This window comes from Dipodomys spectabilis, unplaced genomic scaffold (genome assembly GCF_019054845.1).
Source record: "Dipodomys spectabilis isolate Male_0828 unplaced genomic scaffold, ASM1905484v1 ptg000141l, whole genome shotgun sequence".
In the NCBI taxonomy this organism is placed as follows: domain Eukaryota; kingdom Metazoa; phylum Chordata; class Mammalia; order Rodentia; family Heteromyidae; genus Dipodomys; species Dipodomys spectabilis.
The window spans coordinates 8,893,125-8,917,701 of NW_024870818.1; the positions used below are offsets into that span (position 1 = coordinate 8,893,125).

At 41.4% G+C, this 24,577-nt stretch overlaps 1 protein-coding gene across 1 annotated transcript; it reads left to right on the plus strand.

The window, feature by feature from the left end:
- Nucleotides 1-691: 691 nt before the first annotated feature.
- Nucleotides 692-5,965, plus strand: LOC122117460. Its single transcript, XM_042691198.1, is given in 1 exon segment — nucleotides 692-5,965. A coding segment is annotated over 1 exon segment (5,274 nt).
- The last annotated feature ends 18,612 nt before the right edge of the window (nucleotides 5,966-24,577 follow it).

Sequence of the window (24,577 nt, forward strand, 5' to 3'; positions counted from 1 at the left end):
ATAGACTTTGTCGCCCCGGGTACCCGTGTAACCGGTTCTCAGACACTCAACCCGAACCTTGTGGATCTCGAGGTTGAGTGCACCTGGGAGCCGAGGGCTTGCCCGAATAAACCTCTTGCTGTTTGCATCCGCACAAGTGGTCTCGTTGTTCCTTGGGGAAGGGTCTCTTCAGATTGAAGGACACCCCACGCCGCCGGGGGTCTTTCATCTGGGGGCTCGTCCGGGATAGAGACCCCCACCCAGGGACCACCGACCCATTTTCGGGAGGTAAGCTGGCCAGCATCTGTGTGTCGTCTGTGTGCTGTCTGTAAGCTGTCTGAAGTCTTGTGTGGCCAAATTCTGTGCGCTTGCGAATCTGGTGAGTTCGGCCGTACTCGTCCGTATCTGGCGGGCCCGTGGAGGAGCTGACGAGCTCGTACTCCCGACCGCAACCCCCAGGAGACGTCTTGGGGGTGTCCGGAGCCTGAAACAGTGGCTCATCCGGAGCCTGAAACAGTGGCTCATCCGAGGGCCTGAAAAAGTGGCCCATCTGAAACCCGGTCCCCTCGGACGCGTGGTTCATCAGAGGAGACGAGAGATCCGGACTCTCAATAAAGTCTCCATCAGGTTGTTTTCTGTTTGAGAGCAAAGACGCGCAGCGAAGTTACGTATTGTCTGTCTTGTGTTTGTGTTCGCTAAAAGTTTTTATAAAATGGGACAAACTGTCGCGACCCCGCTTAACCTTACTTTACAGAACTGGAGAGATGTGCAAACAGCGGCTCACAATCTTTCAGTAGAAGTTAAGAAAAGAAAATGGATAACTTTCTGTTCATCAGAGTGGCCCACTTTCAACTGTGGCTGGCCACGAGAAGGAACCTTTAACCTAACCATTGCCTTACAGGTTAAGGCCAAAGTCATGGATCCGGGACCACACGGACACCCAGACCAGGTCCCCTATATTGTCACTTGGGAGGCTCTTATTTCTGATCCTCCCTCGTGGATAAAACCCTTCCTACCCGCCCCGGCGCCCCAACCCCCTACCCCCTTGACCCTTCCATCTGCACCTCAACTCCCGTCCCCGCTCCTTCCGTCCTTGACTCCCCAACCCCAACTCCCTCCTCCTCTCCTCCCCTCTCCAGCTCCCCAACCTCCCTCACATTCCTCACTTTACCCAGCCCTTGTTCCCCTAGAAAGTAAAAAACAGGTGCCTCCGGAGAAAGGCAGGCCTGCCACCCCAAAGGTTCTGCCACCAGGGGAAGAAGTTCTCCTGGATTTGCTGACGGAAGAACCGCCTCCCTATCAGGGACATGCTCAGCAGCCTCAGGAAGCAGTGGCTGCCGCCCCTCCACCGCCTGCCGACCCTGCACCATCCCCGGTGGCCGGTCGACTCCGCGGACGCCGAGAACAGGTCCCGGACTCTACCTCCACCTCTCAGGCGTTTCCTCTGCGTGCAGGGACGAACGGCCAGCTGCAATATTGGCCCTTTTCGGCCTCAGACTTGTATAATTGGAAAACTAACAACCCTCCCTTTAGCAAAGACCCCTCAAAACTAACCTCCTTAATTGAATCTATCTTAGTGACTCATCAACCCACTTGGGACGATTGCCAGCAACTATTGCAGGTACTGTTGACTACTGAGGAAAAACAGCGTGTTTTCCTCGAAGCTAGGAAGAACGTCCCCGGGGACCACGGGCGTCCCACTCAACTGCCTAATGAGATAGACGCTGCTTTTCCCTTGGAACGGCCCAATTGGGACTTCAATACGGATGCAGGTAGGAACCACCTACGCCTTTACCGCCAGTTGCTAATAGTGGGTCTCCAAGGGGCCGCCCGGCGGCCCACCAATTTGGCGCAGGTAAAGCAAGTAGTTCAGAAAGTAGAGGAGTCGCCTTCGGCTTTTCTTGAGCGTCTTAAGGAGGCATATCGCATTTACACTCCTTACGACCCTGAGGATCCAGGGCAGGCTACAAATGTTGCTATGTCTTTTATTTGGCAATCGGCTCCTGATATCAGAAAGAAGCTAGAGAGGCAGGAGGATCTTCAGACATTGTCCCTCCAGGACTTGCTTAAAGAAGCCGAACGCATTTATAATAAAAGGGAGACTCCAGAAGAAAGGGAGGAAAGGCTGAGAAAAGAAGCTGAAGAGAGAGAAAGTGCACGTGATCGTAAAAGAACAAAGGAGATGAGTAAGTTGTTGGCCACCATAGTATCAGGACAGCAGCAGGAGCAGGGAAGACAGAAGGGAGACAAACCAGGCACCCAATTGGAAAAGGACCAGTGTGCATACTGTAAAAAAAAGGGACATTGGGTGAGGGACTGTCCAAAAAGACTCAGGGGACCTCGGAGACCTAGGCCCCAGACATCCTTGCTAACCTTAGACGACTAGGGGGGTCCAGGCCAGGAGCCCCCCCCTGAGCCTAGGATAACTCTGGAAGTTGGGGGGCAACCCGTCACCTTCCTGGTGGATACGGGGGCCCAACACTCAGTATTAACCACGGCCCCCGGACCCCTGAGTGACCGATCAGCCTGGGTGCAAGGAGCCACTGGAGGGAAGCGGTATCGGTGGACCACCGATCGAAGAGTGCAACTGGCCACCGGTAAGGTAACGCATTCCTTCTTGCATGTTCCCGACTGCCCTTACCCTCTACTGGGAAGAGACTTGTTAACCAAATTAAAGGCACAAATTCATTTTGAGGAGACAGGGGCACGCATTACTGGGCCCAAGGGACAGCCCTTACATGTACTGACCCTCGGAATAGAGGACGAGTACAGGTTGTATGAACAAAAACAGGACAAAGAGGACGCCCACATACGGCCTTGGGTGCGAAAGTTCCCGCAAGCGTGGGCTGAGACGGGAGGCATAGGCTTAGCCGTCCACCAGGCTCCTTTAGTTATCCAACTAAAGGCCACCGCCTCCCCTGTGTCTATAAAACAATACCCGCTGTCCCAAGAGGCCCGTCGGGGAATTCGTCCTCACATAAAGAGACTGTTAGACCAAGGAGTACTAACCCCCTGCCAGTCTCCCTGGAATACTCCGCTCCTCCCGGTCAAAAAGCCGGGAACTCAAGATTATAGACCAGTACAGGACTTGAGGGAAGTTAATAGGCGGGTTGAGGACATTCACCCCACGGTCCCTAATCCATACAACCTATTGAGCAGTCTGCCCCCCACTCATATCTGGTATACTGTCTTAGACTTAAAGGACGCGTTTTTCTGCTTAAGAATCCATCCCAGTAGCCAGCCTATTTTTGCCTTTGAATGGAAGGATCCAGAGCTGGGAGTGTCGGGGCAATTGACTTGGACTAGACTGCCCCAGGGGTTTAAGAACAGCCCCACACTATTTGATGAGGCGTTACATCGGGACCTAGCCGACTTCAGAATTCAACATCCCACGTTAATATTGCTCCAGTACGTAGATGATCTCCTGCTGGCAGCCCAGACACAGGAGGACTGCAACTCAGGGACTGAAGATCTCCTGCAGGCCCTGGGTGCCATCGGCTACAGGGCCTCCGCCAAAAAGGCGCAAATTTGTCAGAAGCAAGTAACGTATCTAGGATATCAGATCAAAGACGGGCAGAGGTGGCTGACAGAGTCTCGCAAACGGGCAATTATGGATATTGCCCCACCCCAGAGTCCAAGGCAGTTGCGAGAGTTTCTGGGAACAGCTGGATTCTGCCGACTGTGGATTCCCAGCTTCGCGGAGATAGCCGCCCCTCTGTACCCGTTAACAAAACCCGGGACGCTATTTGTCTGGGAAGAGATCCAACAAAAAGCCTTCCAAAACATTAAGGAGGCGCTCTTACACTCCCCGGCTTTAGGGTTGCCAGATCTAACCAAACCTTTTGAGCTGTTTGTAGATGAAAAGCAAGGATATGCAAAAGGAGTCCTGACCCAAAAGCTGGGGCCTTGGAGACGTCCTGTGGCCTATCTCTCCAAAAAGCTGGATCCGGTTGCTTCCGGATGGCCCCCGTGCCTGCGGATGGTTGCGGCGATTGCAGTCCTGGTAAAAGACTCGGGTAAGCTTACCCTAGGCCAGCCACTTGTCATCCTGGCCCCACATGCCGTAGAGGCCCTGGTCAAACAACCACCAGACCGATGGCTCTCTAACGCCCGCATGACCCACTACCAAGCCATGCTCCTAGATAAAGACAGAATACAGTTCGGGCCTGTAGTAACTCTGAACCCCGCTACCCTACTGCCACAACCGGGGGAGGCGGAGCCCCATGACTGTTTGCAGATCCTGGCCGAAGTACATGGAACTCGACCGGACTTGACCGACCAGCCCCTCCGGGATGCTGATTTCACTTGGTATACAGATGGGAGCAGCTTCTTGGACCATGGTGAGAGGAAGGCCGGAGCTGCTGTCACCACCGAGACTGAGGTAGTTTGGGCGGAGGGACTTCCGCCTGGGACGTCAGCACAGCGTGCCGAGCTGATCGCCCTGACCCATGCACTCAAAATGGCAAAAGGCAAGAGACTTAACGTCTACACCGATAGTCGCTACGCTTTTGCTACGGCCCATGTGCATGGAGAAATCTATCGCAGGCGGGGCTTATTGACCTCAGAGGGCAAGGAAATTAAAAATAAGCCGGAAATTCTGGCCCTATTGGAGGCCTTGTTCTTGCCCCAAAAACTGAGCATTATACACTGTCCGGGACACCAAAAAGGACAAACCTCGGAAGCGAGAGGCAATCGACTGGCTGATAGGGCGGCCCGGGAGGCAGCGCTAGCCGGAACTCCAACCACCCCGGTCCTCCTCCCCATGACAACCAAGCCGCGAACAAAAAGACCCAGTCCGCTCCCCTACAGTCCAGAGGACATAGACGATCTAAAGAAAATGGGGGCCACCTTTGACCCTGAGAGAGGGGCTTGGACTAACGATGGGAAGACTGTTTGGCCAAGAAAGTGGACTCGTCAAATGATAGACCGCCTCCACAAACTAACCCATCTTAGCAACCGGAAAATGAAGACCCTCCTTGAGCGTGAGGAAGGGCTAATGCATCTTCTGGGAAAAGAGGACAGCCTACAAGCAGTGACAGATCAATGCACAATATGTGCCCGTGTCAACGCTGGAAAGACCAAAATAGGGCCAGGAGTGCGGGTACGAGGACAGCGACCTGGGACTCACTGGGAAATCGACTTCACGGAGATTAAGCCTGGACAGTATGGTTACAGATATCTCCTAGTATTTGTGGACACCTTCTCAGGCTGGGTAGAGGCTTTCCCTACCAAACATGAAACCTCCAGAGTGGTAACAAAAAAACTGATGGAAGAAATTTTTCCCCGATATGGTATGCCACAGGTATTAGGGACTGATAATGGGCCTGCGTTCGTCTCCCAGGTAAGTCAGTTGGTGGCCAAACTGTTGGGGATTGATTGGAAATTACACTGTGCTTACAGACCCCAGAGCTCAGGGCAGGTAGAAAGAATGAATAGAACGATTAAGGAGACTTTAACCAAATTAACACTTGCAACTGGCTCAAAGGACTGGGTGTTCCTCCTGCCCCTTGCCCTTTACCGCGCTCGCAATACCCCTGGCCCCCATGGCCTCACCCCTTTTGAAATCTTGTACGGAGCTCCCCCGCCGGCTGTCAATTTTCTTGACCCTCATATATCTGACTATGCTAATAGCCCTTCTTTACAAGCTCACTTGCAGGCACTTCAGATTGTCCAGCGTGAAGTCTGGAGGCCTCTTGCGGCAGTGTACCAGGATCAACAAAACGACCCTGTCGTGCCTCATCGTTTCCAGATAGGAGATTCTGTGTGGGTCCGACGCCATCAGACCAAAAACTTGGAACCACGGTGGAAAGGACCATACATCGTTCTCCTCACCACTCCTACAGCCGTAAAAGTGGACGGAATCGCCGCCTGGATCCACGCGTCCCACGTCAAGGCCGCCCGGACCCCGGAAGAGACCTCAACAAACCCGGACTGGAAAGTGCAGCGCACTCAAAATCCCTTAAAGATAAGACTTACGCGAAAATGATTTCCTTTGCTTCCCTTGCTTACTTGCTATTCCTATCCCTCTTGAGTGTTGCCTCTCCCAATCCCCACCAGCCCGTGCGACAGACCTGGCAGATTTTGTCTGGCACAGCAGATGTAGTCTGGCAGATCAGCTCCGACCGCCATCCGTGGGGAGCTTGGTGGCCAGATCTAACCCCAGATGTTTGCCAATTAGTAGCCGGATCGCCCCGCCCCTGGGACCTGCCCGGTTTCACCTTTGATAAACTCCCGGTAAAAGACTGCTCGGGCATACCCAATATGGGGGGCTTTAATGCAGGATGCTGTTCCCCGGACAAAAGGACAAGTTTAGCCAAGGTTGATTTTTATGTTTGCCCTCGAGAAGGTAGAGCAACATCTAACCAGTGTGGACAGGAGAGTGACTACTTTTGTGCCTCTTGGGGTTGTGAGACCACGGGTGATGCATATTGGAACCCAAGTTCCACTTGGGACCTGATTAATGTAAAAAAAGGACGGCCCTGGGGTACTTCATGCTACTTCAAAAGTACGTGCCTGCCTTTAAAAATATCCTTCACAGACAGAGGAAGAGCTTTACTTCCTGCCCTATGGATGGCAGGCAGACAGTGGGGTATTAGATGTCATACAATTGGATCTGGACCCTATGGAGTGACATTCCAAATCAGGCTACGCAGGCAAACAATAACACCCATCCTGCCAATCGGGCCCAACCCAGTTTTATCAAAACCCAGGGTCCTCACTGCCAGAAATCCTCTACAAACCCCCTTGCTCAGTGCCCCCGTTCCGCCCCCTTTTGCGACCAGTTCCCCCTACCTATCCGCCTCAATGCCGGTCCTGGCCGCATCAGAGGCAGGGGAAAGACTCATTGACCTTGTAAAGGGAGCATATACTGCTTTAAATTATTCTGATCCCAGTCGCACCGAGAGCTGTTGGCTATGTCTGGTCTCCAATCCTCCATACTATGAAGGCATTGCTGTAAAAGCCAATTTTTCCATCCACTCCAACCCCCCTTCCATCTGTAATTCACTGCCTTCCCACCAGCTGACTCTCCCAGAAGTATCTGAGAGCGGGACTTGTTTAGGTAATATCCCCCCTTCCCATCAAAGACTGTGCAATAACAATCAGGCTGTATCCCCTGGATCCCATTACTTGGTTCCCCAAACTGGGCTCTATTGGGCTTGCAATACAGGCCTAACCCCCTGTGTGTCGACAGCTATTTTTAACCAAAGTAAGGATTATTGTGTATTAGTACAGATTTGGCCTCGCATCACTTACCATCCTGACAGCGTTGTCCTCCAATACTTTGACCGACCAACTCATAGAGGCAAAAGGGAGCTCGTGTCTATTACATTGGCTGTCCTTCTAGGTATAGGAGGGATATCGGCTGGGATTGCCACAGGAACCACCGCCCTGACAAGAGTGGATTACTATTCAGACCTCCAGCAAGCCATGAATAACGACTTAAAGACTTTGGCAAACACCGTCCAAACACTAACGGACTCGGTAAACTCCTTAGCTGAAGTAGTCCTTCAAAATCGAAGGGGATTGGACTTACTGTTCTTAAAGGAAGGGGGCTTATGTGTAGCCTTAAGGGAAGAATGTTGTTTTTATGTCAATAAGACAGGAGTAATAATCAAGTCCCTAGATAAACTTAAAGAAAGACTAAACAATAGACAGCGAGAATTTGAGTCTCAACAAACTTGGTATGAAGGGTTGTGGAATAAGTCTCCGTGGTTTACTACCCTGATATCCTCATTAATGGGACCATTAATACTCCTCATGTTAATCCTTACTGTGGGCCCCTGCATCATCAATCGCCTAATACAATTTATAAAGGACCGCCTATCGGTCGTACAGGCCCTAGTATTAACCCAACAATACCACCAACTTAAATTGACGGAGGAATCTCCAGTTGAATGAAGGATTTCATTCATACAAAAAGAAAATGGGGGAATGAAAGACCCCAGACGCTCCTCCCGAAGCCCCTATTGAGCCCAGCAAAAGATTAAAAATTAAAGTTAAAATTATTATATTATACAATTGCTAACTGCTGGTTTTGCTTCTGTAAACTTGCTTGCGCTAACACTAACCCTTCCCCTCCCTGGAGATAAGTGCAGGCCGCTAACCAGGAAACGAAACCTCGAGCCTCTGAGTCACCGCCGGCAGACCCTAGCATGACCCTAGTACATGCCTTAAAACCAGGCATTCCGGTAAAATAGCCGACCACCACATTCCTTCCCGTAAAACTCAGCCTTAATGTTAGGGTGAGGCAGGATGTAGTAAATCACTTGTCAAAATCAGGGAACGAACAGTTTCGGTGCATAACGACCCGCACGGACTTGTCCGGGCAAGTACCAACACGTCAGCCTTCCCCCAACCCCACCTACCCCATCTGGCTAGCTTAACCTGACCAATCCCCACCCTGAACGTAATTTGAAATTAACCAATCATCCCCCTGTAACCACGCATCTCGCTTCTGTAACCTCGCCTCTGCTGTCCATAAAAAGAGGGTGCTTTCAAGCACTCGGCGCGCAAGTCACCCGATAGACTTTGTCGCCCCGGGTACCCGTGTAACCGGTTCTCAGACACTCAACCCGAACCTTGTGGATCTCGAGGTTGAGTGCACCTGGGAGCCGAGGGCTTGCCCGAATAAACCTCTTGCTGTTTGCATCCGCACAAGTGGTCTCGTTGTTCCTTGGGGAAGGGTCTCTTCAGATTGAAGGACACCCCACGCCGCCGGGGGTCTTTCACTCTCACCCAGTAACATCTTTATTGGGCTAGCCCACACTATGACATTAAAACGTAAAAGCAAACCAAGTACCCAGTAAATGAATGCTATTAAAAAAAAAATCAGACCTTTGGTCTTTTGTTTCTTGGGGAAATTTTTCCAGCATAGAATTAAAAAGAGAAAGAAATCGTCATGGTGACCTACTTTCAAAATCTCTTCCATGAAGATCAATCCGAATGTTATTTTCTACCCTCCTCATGCTATAAAGATTGTCCCTTCGTGTCTGCTTTTCATTCCCAGTGTCTGCCTCTCACCATTCTCGTCTGGCGTGAAATGGACTGTCCTTGCTTGCTGAGGATTCCACAAGAAAGTAGTCATCATGCTAATTTATTAGTGTCAAAAATGCTTCATTTTTATCTTTAAAAAATGCTATGTTTATGGATATATATTTCATATTTTTCCTTTGGAATTTTAACTTATTTTTAAAATAGGTCCTTTTACTATCAGATAAATACATTCTATGGTGAGATTAAAAGCATGAATGACAAATATTTTTCAGTTTATTACAATATGTTTCTGATTATGGCATAACAGGAAATTGTTTTCACTACAAAGTTTAATCGTTTGTGGACAAGCAGTTTTGAGTTCCTTTAAATAACTGCAAAGTTTGTATTTTATAGACTACTTCAGAATAAAAACAACTTTTTAAAATTTTCCCACTTGGAGATGTAAAACTTCCCTTAGCTAACACTCTAATTAAATATCTCTCCCTCCCTCCCTCCCTTTTTCTCTCTCTCCCTTTCTCCCCTCCTCTCTCTTTCTCTCTGTCTCCATCTCTGTCTCTCTGTCTCTGTCTGTCTGTCTGTCTGTCTCTCTTCCTCTCTCTTTATCTCCCTCTCTCTTTCTCTCTCCCCCACCTCTCCTCCAAGAGCCACTCTGAGGATATCAGGGGCTTCCCAGTTCTCATAATCTTTCTGGAATGGTTTATGAGAAATACACAGCTCATTAATCTGTTATCTCTTACTAAATGCTGACTCAGAGACAGCCCAAAGCTGGTTTTGGATAATCCCTGTTTTGTACCCACATATATAAATATGTCTTTCTTCTATTTCTGGGACTTCCATTAAGTTACTCTAAACTGATCTAGCTAGAAGTCAATATTTTGCCATTATAAAATTCCTAGTTTTAATTTAATTCAAATGTTTTTAAATAAATTTTCTATTTTTAAAATCAATTCATGGGCTGAGAATGTGGCTTAGTGGTAGAGTGCTTGCCTATCATGCATGAAGCCCTGGGACTGATTCCTGAGAACCACGTAAGCAGAAAAAGCCAGAAGTGTCACCGTGGCTTTAGTGGTAGAGTGTTCGTCTTGAGCCAAGGAAACTCAGTGCCCAGACCCTGAGTTCAAAACCCAGCACTGGTCAAAAAAATACAAAATCAATTTATCTAAGCACTTCTTTTGCTACCACCTTTTAGAACTACATTTTGATAAATAAACTTTATAATTGCACTAGAAAATTTGAAATCATGTAACTGCATTTATTTTTCCTTTCAAAATTTACCCAGGACTGTACTATCTAAATATATTGCATTTATTTCCTGTCTTTGTATTTATATGAAGTACAATAAGGAAAGATCAAATGCTGCTTAAAAATAACAAAAATAGGGGGGTGGGAAGGTGGCTCAGTGGTAGAGTGCTTACCTTGCATGCATGAGGCCCTGGGTTTGATTCCTAAGCACCACGTAAGTAGAAAAAGCCAGAAGTGGTGCTGTGGCTCAAGTGGTAGAGTACTAGCCTTGAGCTGAAGAGCTGAGGGACAGCACCCAGGCCCAGAGTTCAAGCCCCCCAACTGACAACAATAACAACACCAAAAAAAAAAAAAAGAATGGTCCTCTCTGCAATATAACTTAGGGATATATTAAATTATATAAATTTACCTAGAGTCAATATATAGATAAAACCCCACAAGTCTTTTTTCATTGACCTTTACTTTAGGTGCTTTGTATAGCCAGACTTATTCCATGCATTGATGACACTTGAGTATCATTTATGTATGACTTTATATTTTATACAAATATCTGATGAGAAACAATAAGCATGCATTACTGTTTTTAAGGATATTTGTATAGCACTTGACACTACAGGGATGCCTGCAGGGAATGAGTACTGAAAGTCTTCGTTTAAACTTTTCTTCAAGGTATTTGGAGAGAAAGGAAAGTTATTGTTTTGTGGTTGTTATTTTCTTCTACATGTAAAAAAAGCACAAAAAACAATGCAGGTGTTTGTTACAAAGAGAAAGTATTAATGATACTGAATGAAAAAAATCTACATAAACTGTAATTACACCTTTTGGGATCTGGAAAAGGATAAAATTGTATCATACTATCTTTAGTATGAATGCAAATCTTCGCACAAATCTGATATTACAGTGATTATCAGTTTACACTCCTTTAGTTTACACTGTGGATAGGGTATGATGAGTCAAAGGAAAGCAGATAAGAAAAACAAGGAAATATTGGAGTCTATCCAATACTTCAGCAATAAAGTCTAATCAAGCTTATGCTTTGTTTAGGACTGTCATATGTAACTCATGGACATGATTGAGTTCTCAAGTACACCTAAAGTGTTCTTGCTCATAGTTCACAGATTATGATTTGATGCTCTATGCAGTTTGAAAACTTGACCTGGCTATAATTTGCAGTGAGTAATGAGGCTTGAATAAATATTATCTTGTTCATTATGTGTCAGAGGATTAATTAGTCAATAAAAAATAAGTGCATTTGAAATTCTGTTTGAAGGACGATAAACATGAATGTCAGATGATGAAATGTTAATTGTGACTTTGGGAAATACAACATTGTGTTAGGAATAGTATATTTTCCAATGCAGTCTCTCTCCTTGATCTGCCCCAAAGATCATGTTGGCCTATCACCTGTGCATATTCTACACCCCCAGGCATGAAAAAGACAGGATGCTCTCCTACTAACATATTTTTCATGTTACAATCTTATACTATTTGTAGATGCACATAAACTACACATACACCTACACTAGCTTTTTATAAACTTTTCTCTTGAGTATTTTACTTTCTTCTAAACAAATAGAACAAGACTGTCCTTAATGAATTGTGTGTATTGTCCCAATAAACAAGAGTGTATTTTAGGAACGCATTATTACTTTCTCCTTATGGTTTCCCAGCACCTAGAATCCTGTTATACACAGTTATTGACAATATTTTCTCCCTCACTAACAGCTAGAGAACTCTCTTGTAGGATCTTATCAAAATCTGTTTCCTAACTTTCCATCCTTCCGACCTTGTGGATGTCTGAAGGGTCTTCTTCGACCACAGCTCATTGGTAAGTCCTCCTGACCCATCTCCCTCAACCCCCTCTTCACACATGCTTTCAAGCACGTGCATACTCATTGCTTCTTTCCTCAACAGATCCATCCTTTACTGCTTATCACCACAAATACTGCAATTCTGTCCCATCTTAATCTCTCCTGTCGGCTCAAATTTTTACAAAACTGCCCACACCCCCTCCACAGTCACTATGATAATGTCATTCACAGTTTATATGTGTTAGCTGTCACCTTCTTTTGCTCTATTCATGCAGAGATTCTGAAATCAACCTGAATCTATTTTCTGACTTGCATTAATTACTTAGATCATTGCATGTCAGATGCTAACACTACTTCCCAATTACTATTGTCACCATCTCTAGTTGTAGATCAAATAATTGCTTTTCATGATTGAACTTTCAATGTCTCTGCTTCATTTGAAAATCTTGATTGTCCAATTAAGTGTGTTTGATTTGAGGCCAGAAATTAGTGTAAAATGTGGACTCAAGATAATCAGGAATGGTAAATTAACAGAGGTACAAGATCACATACCAGAATGACAACCTTCAAATGTCACGTTTGAAGGGTGAGATATAAAGAATATAGTTCAGTTGTGGAGCCAAAAGTTTAACACTGTAAGAAGATCAGGTCAGAAATTATTGAAAATAACATCTGTTCTCCAATCTGCTTCAGGAGAGCTGATCAAGAAAATGACCAATAGTTTTTTTTTTTTTTTTTCTGTTATTCTTACCTCTGTTTCTGTTTTTCATACCCCTCTCTCTGGTGTCTATTTTCTCTTGAAAATAGATTATGTTGATAAATAGATGTGTATATGGATGCATGGATGAATAGAGACAGACAATTAGACAGACAGACAGATAGACCAACAGGACAGAGAAAGATAGATACCAATTGGAGAGTGGAAGTAGTGGATTTTAAGAAAAAAGTTTAAAATCTGAGGTATTTCAGGAAGGCAGGAAATTACAACAGGAATTGTTGTAGTCTTCCATTTAAAGGTTGTCTGGAGATATAATTCCTACTTTCTCTGGAGACCTATCTTCTACATTTACATTAGAGATTAGTTAATCTGCTTAAGTAACAGGCCACTGATTTACAACTTTAAAACTTAGCAAATTATTCACCATCTCGCTCCTGCTTAAACAATTTTCTATTATAGTCCACTATGAGTCCAACACTCAAATCACAATGAAACAAGTGCTCCCTGAGTTCTTTTATGCCTCACTATGGCAGCTACTTTTCTTCCTCTTGTCCAGTTGTCTCTATACTTTCCACTTATGAACTGGCCTGGTAAGTCCTGTTCTGACTATGGCTTCTTTCCAACCTTTCTGGAATTTCCAGGAAAATTTAGGGATTCTTTGCCTTCTCTTTATCTGAGTTTACATACATTTGCTCTTATCTTTTTTTTACATTACATTTTCTAGCTAAATATATCCCCATGGTAATAAGCTCTGGTTGGATCTTACATGTAGAGGGTTTCCAGTAGTGTGTCTGTCTAAGGATGAGCATTAAATACTTGTTAATTAAGATAATAAATGATAGAAAATTAAAAATGTTTTTGTTCTTTTGGTCGAGAACAAAATTGCCTTATAAGCAGACAACATATAATAAAATGTTTGTCTATAAAATGACACAGATCATTTGTGTCTCATGTGAAATAATCTCTATGATTTACCATGCTCTATAATTTACAATGAAGATGCTTGTGTTGCAAATTCTAATTCCATATTTTTAACTTGGATATTGAAGCTACAATATATCCTATAATAAATTATTATTCAATCATTCAAATTAGTGTACTCTATTGTTTTGCTAATTATGCGTATCAGAGTGAGTGTTGGTCCTCCTGAGTTTAATTAGAACAGAAGTAACAGTAAATGGAATGATATTTCTTACTAACTACTACTTTAAACACTAATCTAAAACATAAGGATCTACAGTACTGAATTTTCATAGTAGCAATAAGTAAATGTTAATTACTGCTTTTGACAATGTTTTAGATTTCAAATTAAACTAATTATAAAAAAAACAACTCTTGAATTCTTTGCTCTGAATAAAAGGAATGTTAGGATGAGTACTAGGATGTATCTTCAGTATAAGCCAATACTTCACCTGTTTTTGATCTACCTAAAGCCTTTCCCTCAAAGTAACTTCAGATATTAACTAAATATACACAATGCAAATATTGCTCAAATTAACAAAATACAGAGACCAGAAGTTGGCCCATACATACACAAAAAGCACAAATTAGAACTAATCTGACTCTGTTTATCATAGATTCAGTGATTCCTACTAGCACATATAGCATTAGATTTAATATGTACAAACATAAGATAGTGGTAAATTGCTGTTCCTGTGTCATTTCATCAGGATCATTACTGACAGACAGCTTCTTAAGAACAGCTCTGAACTCACCACACTATGGTGGATTATGGTTGAAAATTAGACTTTCCATAGAAAAGCATGTTATTGTTATAGTAGACATCACCAATGAAACTGGCTAAATACCTTGATAATACGGCAAATAATACTAGATGGATCATTTATGAAAAATATTAAATGTTCTCTAAAATCAATCAAGTATACATCATATTCCATTCACCAATCAATCTGGTTTTTTTTAAGGACAACAGAGATTCAAAATGGTCAGGTTAAAAAGCTGCATACAAATAATACACATTTCTATGTCTGACTAACCCACCTCTCTGCAGAATCTAATTCCATCTAATTGGTTATCTTTTGTTTTATACTACATATTTCTCTGTCAAAGCAAATTAATCACAATATAAATTGCCTAGTAAACAAATAGGGCCATCCTATTAGAAAGGTGACTCATCAATAGCTACCTAGTGGTTGCAAATTACATTATGCGGAAACATCTCTTCCCAAATCCACCATTAAAATTACTTATAAAGCAAATGATCCCAACATGTTATTACACTGCTATGCTGTTGCATTTTAGTTGTGCGGGTATTTAAATGTTAATACCCAAGTATAAATTCTGCTTATACATTTAAATGTTAAAATTATCATTCTTACTTTTATTAAACATACTACATTTTTATAAAACTTTTATATTTCTTGAATTACAGCATCAACTTTGGCTTCTTCTCTAGCATTTTCCTTCTTTTTTAGCTTCATCTCTGTATGCAATTATTTGGATATTTTAATTGGTGCTAAATGATGGTGCATGTGTGACTTTTTAAAATTTTAAAACATAAGGTATCTGTTGGATAATTAATTACCATGCGAATATACCCAGTGTTTTGCAAGCCTGAAAGTGCTCCCTATGGTCCCTTGATGTAGATAATATGACCACTCACATCTATTAGGGAGGGTCCGGTATGATTGTGCATAAGAGGAAAAAATGGCTAACAATTTAACAACTAGAAATGTATTTCTCCCTCAAATATCCCATTGATGAGTGTCCTACATCAGAAGTAGCAACCCAAAGTTGTCAGGTATCTTCTGGGTTATAGATCTCCTGGCATCAGTGTGTTCCCTGTCAGAGGTCAAGATGCTGCAGGGCCAGGCATCAGGAAAGAGGAAGGATAAAGAAGAGATGACAAAACGAAAGACTGAGTTCAACATTAGAAAAGTAGCAATTGTGTTTTGCAGATATACTGAAACTAGTCTAATAACCTAGAAATGCATTTTACCTATCCCCTCATCCCTTCTACCTTCTATTATTTCTGTAAAAATGAAATTCCAATACTATCTTCACTTCTTGCTCAAACTGCTTTAAATAGTGAGCCATACTATGCCGGATGGCAGTAAATCACATCTGTAAATTCTGGCTCCTCTAGCGGCTGATATCTGAGGATCTCACTTCAAACCAGCCTGGGCTGGAAAATCTATGAGACTCATCTCCAATTAACCATGAAAAAGCCAAAAGTGGAGCTGTGGTCCAGGTGGTAGAGTTCTAGCCTTGAGTGAAAAGCCTTAAGGGACAATGCCTAGGCTCCAAGTTCAATATTCAGTACTATCACACACACAAAAATAAAATGTTTAAAAAAAAGCCACAGTGAATCAGTAAATCAACCAGTTACTTGACCTTCATGACACACCCAGTTATGTTGGATCAACTTCCATTTACTCTTCTAACTTGGAAAATTGTGTTTGGCTTTTTTTTTTTAATGTGAGGAGACATTCATGTGATTTATGCTCGCTGACCTTGAAGACACATTTGCTGCTAACAGTCAGTAGAAATCATGTCTGAACATAAAGAATCCAAACATTTCTTTCGGGAACAATTTCTACCTGGTATTTTTTACAGGATTATTTATTGTCAAACAAAGACAGAGACATTTGTTTTACACTTCCTTTGGCTTATATTAGCACATAATGCAGCTAAAGTAATGTCCTACTTAGAATTGGACTTGGCTGTATTGATGGTCACGTTCAGTGGTTCCCAGGTCAGGTGGTAGATCAATTAACTGGACAATATTTAAAACTTATGTGTTACCCATAGTGGAATAGATGATGTATCTCTGGATATTTACCTGTGGAGCACAGATAGTCTGTCCCATAAATAAATAACTCAAAGAATGATGTATTACTGATAAAAGAAGACAGTGTAAATCTGCCAGATGAATTTTAATAAAGCCCCAAATTATGTGTAATATTTCTATTTTCTCAAACTGAGAACCAGTGATCTGGACAAATACTTCATCTGAGGGAAAAAAATAACAGAAGAAAAGAGCCTGCTGCATCAAAAACTATTAGCACATGGGATTGGAGGCATAGCTCAGTTGGTAAAGTGCCAGCCAATGAACAAAAAGTGTCAGGTACCAAGTTTGAATGCTATTCTCAGACCTTAAAAAAAACAACTTTCAACACCAAGAGGGAAGAGATACTTTCATTTTATGTCTGATCTGTGTCATTTAGAACAAGTCTTATTCAGAGCAAAACAGATGTTCAAAGAATAAGCGGAGTAGGTGGACTCAGCTAGGAAGGCAGGGGCTTAAGAATTTGGGAGTACAGACTACATGGATCTTCTTGGAGCTAGGAAGAAATCAGATGATTTTTGTAACTACTTGGAATTACTTTACTCATTCTTCATCTAACTATATTTTATCTTTTAAAATTTCTATTGTAATGGTGATATACAGAGGGGTTAAATTACCTAAATCAGATAATGAGTACTTTTTTATGAATAAGTTTTTTTATTGTGAAAATATCATACAGAGGGGATACAATTACATGAGCAAGGAATTGAGCACATTTCTTATCAAGTACCGTTGCCTACTCCTTTGTTTCCCCTTACCATCCCTTCCCATCTCTCTCCCCCCACCTCGCTAAAGTTGTAAAGTTCATTTTTCGACATAACGTCTTGTATATCTCATTGTTGCAATGGTCCACCTGTATCCCTATTTAAACAATTTGTTTTTCCCTTCCCCTCCATAAATTATACCAACATCAAATACAGTGAAAACAGGAGTCATACCATGAGGGAGGGACATACAAAACAACAAAGAAATCATCTTATAAATATGTTAGAAACAATAGCAAGAAAGAAAAACAATTTACCTCTTCCTTCATTTTCTCCCAGTTCCTTACCCCAACTCCCTTCCCTCCAAATTGTATAGTTCATTTCCAACACAGTGTCTAGTGAGTAACACTGCTGAATTGGTTCATCCTTTGTCCCACAATTTCTGTACCTCCCCTTCTCCTCACCAAATCAGATTAACTTATATACAAAACAAAAGGAACAGAAATAAAAAAACAATGACAAAAGGGAAAGAAAAAAGAACTGCAAACAGTACAATAAAATCACTCCTGTTTCTATTTCTTAGAGTTAATTTCCATAAGCATCATTTTATATACTGTAATCATATGCACATAGCTATTGAGCCCTTGTGATCCTCTCCTGAGAATATCCTCCTTTGTTCTCACTGTGTGAATATTTAGACTGCTGTTTAATCATGTCTAAGTGTATTTGTCTTTTACTATCCATTGGATTGACTTGTGACTTGTAGATTTATAGACATATTCTAATTACTACAAATGAGAGAAACCATGCAGCCTATGTTTCTTTTGATCTAGCTTACTTCATTTAATATAATGTTTTCCAAGTCTTACCATTTCCTTACAAATGGGACAAACTCATTCTTTCTGTTGGAGAGCCAAAAACACAGGATGGAAAAAGACAGCCTCTTCAACAAATGGTGCTGGCAGTATTGACTATAAATATTCAGGAAACTGAAGTTAGATCCTTATATATTGTCCTGAACCAGAATAAATTCCAGGTGGATCAAAGACCTCAAGGTAAGGAAAGATACCCTGAAAATATTGCAAGGAAGGATAGAGGAAACACGAGGGCTCCTTGGCACAGGTTGAAACTTACTGAGAAAGATCCAGAATCACAACAAATCAAAGAAAGACTAGATAAATGGGACTGCAACAAACTGAAGATTTCTGCAAAGAGAAGGATATAGCTAGCAAGATAAATAGAAAGCCAACAGAATGGGAGAAGGTCTTTGCTAGCTAGGCATCAGACATTGGCCTTATATCAAAGTATACACAGAGCTCAAAAAATTAAACTCCCTAAGAACAAATCCTCAAAGAAATAACAACCTCATTAATAAGTGGGCTAAAGACTTCAAGAAAGACTTCTTCGAAGAAGAAATAAGAATGGATAATAGACACATGGAAAAATGTTCAACATCTCTGGCCATAAAAGAAATGCAAATCAAAACAACATTGAGATTTAACCTCACCCCAGTTAGAATGACCAATATCAAGAAAACAAATAATAACAGATGCTGGTGAGGATGTGGCCAAAAGGGAATGCTGTAACACAGTTGGTGCGAATGTAAACTTGTTTGACCACTCCAGAAAGCAATATGGAGGTTCCTCAAAAGAATAATCATAGTGATTCCCTATGACCCAGCAATCTCACTCCTGAGCATTTAATCAAATGACCACAGACCAGCCCATACTAATGCCACCAGCACAACCATGTTCATTGCAGCATTATTTACCATAGCTAAGATATGGAATCAACCTACATGCCCCTCAGTGGGTGAATGGATCAAGAAAATGTGATATATATAAACTTTTTTTTTAACATTTTCTTTTTTTAAAGTTCAATTTTTTTATTATTATGAAAATACCATACAGAGGGGTTATAATTACATGGGCAAGATAATGAGTGCATTTCTTATCAAGCATTGCTGCCTCCTCCTTTGCTTCCCCTTCCTATCCCTTCCCATCTCCCCTCCACATCCCCTGCCCCTTCCTCCTCCTCCCCCCCCCCCCCACCAAAGTTGTAAAGTTCATTTTTCAACATAATGACTTGTACATCTCATTATGAGCACATACTCAAATGTCTCCTTGTAGATTGAGCTGAGGAAGATATGCTTTAAAAGCATAAAGCTGGGCTGGGAAGGTGGCTCAGTGGTAGAGCGCTTGCCTTGCATGCATGAGGCCCTGGGTTCGATTCCTCAGCACCACATAAGCAAAAAGAAAAAAGCCGGAAGTGGCTCTGTGGCTCAAGTGGTAGAACGCTTGCCTTGAGCTAAAGAGCTGAGGGACAGCGCCCAGGCCCAGAGTTCAGGCCTCACAACTGGACCCCCCCAAAATAAAAAAACATAAAGCTACCTTGTAATTCATTTTTTTACCATAAGTGTTTAGGTAGTCAATCTTACCATACATAATTCAATGTGACTCTAAAGAAGCAAAAGGTGTATGGTATGTTATTGACTAGAGCAATGTGTGAACAAAACACAGCTTGAATGTCATCACTTTTTTTTGTACCAGAAGAATCCCAGGTTTTAGAAAATAACCCAGTATTTTTTTCCTGTATTATATTAAAATTAGTTTATATAACACAAAAAAACACAAAAGGCAACATGAAGCTTTGCATTCCTTTTTCCGTGTTTGAAAGGTAATCTGCTAAATGAATGCTTAATAAGATTACTTATGCTGAGATATATTTATATCTCACACACACTAAAAAAGCATTAAAGAGTAATAGAAATGGATATTTTGAAATGCAATCAAGTGATGTTCTCATATATTTAGGAAAGAAAAAGAAAAAGCGCTTGTTTAGTATATTATTAACTAAGGAATCTTGCCTCTCTCGACTGTTGTTTCATGTAATTCTTGCAAAAGGTTGCAATTTTAGGAATGTCAGTGATCAATATGGCAACAATACATTTTTTCTTATAATTATGATACCCTCTACCCACACACAATATGGTTTCCCAGAGAACACACAAAATGTCAGTAACTCATACTAGGAAAATATAATCATCTCCCAACCACCCCCTCCCCCCAAATACAGAAAGACTCAGCTCATGTTTTTGGGTAAAGTACATTTTCTAATCTCTTATATTTGATGTCATGTTTTCTCGATGGAACTTACGTTATTTTTACTTCGAAGTTCTTCAGACCATTGCAGCTATCCTGTTAAATAAAATATTTAAATACATTGAGATAGTGAGCATGGGATGCACTCCTGCCATCCAAGCCTTCTATATAAAGAGGAAGTCAAATCAAGAGATCCAAACTGACCTTAACTGCCCAGTAACACACCTAAACAAGCAATTAAGAATAATTTTAGGGACACATTTCTTCAACAAACCAAAATCAAAAAACAACTAACAATAACTTTTTAGCTTTGAAATAGTTTCATCATGCTATTTGTTCAGAAAAAGACAAAATGTCAGCTGGTATCCAAATAGGGACCAAATCAAATTGACAAATTACACTCTGTTTGCAAAGCAAACATGAAATCAAATTGTTTATTTAGCTAACAGACTCAGCTTTGATTACATGTCATTACTGTCCATTATAATTTCAACTGTGCTTGAATTTCATATGCTTGCTAGAAAAGTACAACTTATACTTCATAGTTGGAAGTGAAAATTAATGTGCTAATTTGGCTATCAACACCTATAATCAGATTAACAATTGCTTGAATGACTTACATGTAATTTTTTCTATAGTTTAAACAAAATAGCTTCCAAATCAATCATCAGTTTTCAATGTTCAGTTGGCATCAAGAAGTTGCCATCTGGGCTGGGAAGGTGGCTCAGTGGTAGAGCTCTTGCCTTGCATGCCTGAGGCCCTGGGTTCGATTCCTCAGCACCACATAAGCAAAAAGAAAAAAAAAGCCGGAAGTGGCGCTGTGGCTCAAGTGGTAGAGCGCTAGCCTTGAGCTGAAGAGCTGAGGGACAGCGCCCAGAGTTCAGGCCCCACGACTGGACCCCCCCCAAAAAAAAGTTGCCATCTGAGTTGACACTAACCACATTCATTGAACATATAAACTGACAATTGGTATTGAAACTCCTCTGTACAACTATTTAAAGATAATACAAAATATTTTTTTTAAAGAATTGCCATCTTCATACCACTTAGCTATAGCTGACTTAAACATCATAAATTCCTCCTCCTGTTTATAAAATGTTTTCCTTGACTGTCTGTCTGATTGTTACACTTCCACTAGGGCTCATGTGTTTCCTCATTGTTTGAAGCACTTTGTGATCCTTTTATGAAAACTTATATATTATTATTATACTTATTATACTCATTTATTCCTAGAATTATTTCATAGTTGAATGCCAATAGATTTATATCAAAGTTTTACTGGTGTCATTTCTTGTGAAATGTATAATGTGACTTATTTAGGAATAAACAGAAAAAGAACAGAAGAAGAGTCAGATGGTCAGAGAAGCCGCAGGAGCCTGTTCATGGTTGTCTCTTTGGAGATTTCACAGTTCCTGAGATGGTAGGAAATCTAGACACACAATTCCTACTTTAGCGATATGGTTTCATAGAAGATGGTGATTGGAGGCACCAGAGCTTTCATTTACTGGCTGTGGGACTGGGAGGAGGATTCCTTTACAGGACCTCTCTCCTTCTCCCCTAGTTAACTTTCCTTTGTTCCCCAGCTCTCAAACATCAGTTGAATTAGGATAATCTCTCTGACTATTGTAATCTATTGGATAACCCTCAATACTTTCCTTCATAACATGTAGCAGCTTTTACAAGTATGCTTATGTCATAATGTTCTTTGATTAATATCTATGCCTTAGAGTATTCTCCACTAACCAAACTGTAAGTTCTAGCAAGGATCACGCCTATTTTGAGCACTTCATATGTGCATATATATGGTCATAACAAAATTCTTAGCCCAACATATGTATCAAATGAAGTTTTCAAAAAGAAGGATAAGTAAATGAAACAGACATTACTTGACAGGGCTGAGACAGCAGAGGATATTGAATATTCCCCAAACCCTGTTTTCCAGAAACACATTGCAGGAAATGATGGGAGACTGAACCTCAACATGAACTTTCTCTGAACTTGCTCTGACAAAGCAAGAAACAAAATATTTATGGACGTAGATATATCATGGGGTAGAATTAAGGAAGAGAATTTTTTAAAAAGAACCCCAAGATTTTTCCATGCACACACACACACACACATACACACACACACACACACACACTGATTATAATTTTCCTTGTAGGCATTCTTATCTGTTAACCAAGCCTTTTAAAATAATACTGACACAAAATTCCTTGTGCCAGACATGATATTTTCTATTACTACAATCATCTTCTATGAAGTAAGAGACAATCTACATGGTCTAACCCTTAGGCATTTGGTCAGGACCATGTAATATCATTCTAACCAATGCTATGTGGGTGAAATTGAGTTGCATTTTCTATAGTCTTGAATGCCGTTTATAAAAGGTAACACTGCAAATACAAAGACACCAAGCACCTGAATGATGAGGCAGAGTTCTTCCCTACTCTTTGCCAGGAAGAACCAACTAACTTGGCAGATTAAAACTTTGTTTAAATTATTTGCTTAGTAATATGCAGAAATCTCTAAATGTTCATCATGACATGCGTGTGTGTGTGTGTGTGTGTGTGTGTGTGTGTGTGTGTGTGTGTGTGTGAAATCTCAGTGGAATGAGTAAGTGGAAAACCAAAACTTTGCCCAGCACTGGTGGCTCATGCCTGTAATCCTAACTACTAAAGGGCTAAAATGTGAAGATTGTGGGTTAAAGCCAACTGAGGGAAGAAAAGTCCCTGAGAATCTTATCTCCAATTAACCACAAGAAAACAGGAAGTGGGGTTGTGGATCAAAGAGGTAACACACTAGCCTTGAGCACAAGAGCTCAGGGACCGTGCCCAAGCCCTGAGTTAAAAACCTCAGGACCGATTAAATAAAAACAACCTTAAAACTTGAATAAATAGAGACAAGAACAAGAAACCATACATTTATTTCAAGCATGTGTTGATGAATTTGCAAAATCTGAGTATGACTATAAGAATCTCAGATATTGCAGTGGCCAGCATTGCCCTGTTTTCCCTCTTTGCTCATGATTCTTGACATTGCTAAGGTAAAGCCTTATTTCAGACAAGCATCCTTTAGTGATAGGCTGGGACAGCGAGACTTATTTGTAGATGTGAAGAAGGAGAAAAGAGTGAATAAAAATGAGAATCACATTGTAACAGATCTTTGGAGGCTCATCATTGTGGTGCCATATGTCCTTGTAAAGTATGAGATACTCCTAGAGAAGGCTCTCAAGGGACTACAGAACACTAATTTGCTTTGGTTTGATAACCAAGATCAATAATCTGGCTCTGTGGAAAGGTCAAGAGGAAACAGCCAAAACATATGTGCCCTGTTTTCATTTTGCTTCAAAATGGTAACTGAGAACAAAATACAAGCTTTGCTTAAGCATTGATTAGAAAAATATACAACATCATTATGGTGCCTATGCAATGTTTCTAAGTATTGTTAGGCTTTCTTTACATTTCTTTATCTCATAATCTGCTTTTTAGTGAAGCAAATGTATGATGAGATGATACCTAAGAGAGGTTAGCAGACCTAGGAAAAATTTTCTTCCTGTCAGTACTTAACAGGAGAAAATCCGATATTTATCTCCACGGTAACCACTAAAGTGATCTTTTCTTTTGTTTTTCATTTTTATTTATCTTTAAAAATTTTTATTGTAAAGGTTATGTACAGATGAGTAACAGTTACATAATCAGTTAATTAGTACATTTCCTTTTGAACAGTGTCATCACCATCTCTTAAAGTGATAGTTTCTTGACAGATTTGTTATCACCCAGTTAGACTACCACTTATTGGACAGTTCTGTTGTTGACAGGTCAATTCTTTATTGTGTTTACAATTTTGTATACAGATAATGTGATTTTTTTTCCTTCAATATAGTACCCACGTGACAACCAGAACAATATTTTCCTGTTAGTCTAAACTTTAAATAAGTCAGTAAATTGAAGGCTTGAATAAAGACAAAGAGAAGTAAATATTCCAGCAACTTGATTGCTAATATCTGATTCACACAGATTATATGTCTCTGTCCATCTGATTCCTGGTCTCTTCTCCAGTCACTGATAGATAAATATGGTTCCCTGATGACTCTGGCTTTCACAGATCTTTTTCAGTAGTTAGTAACACAGATAACTTTTAAAAAGGCATCAGAATACTATACAAGAATCTATTAAGGATTTGTTTTAAAATAGAAATTTCTGGACCTCATGCTGAAC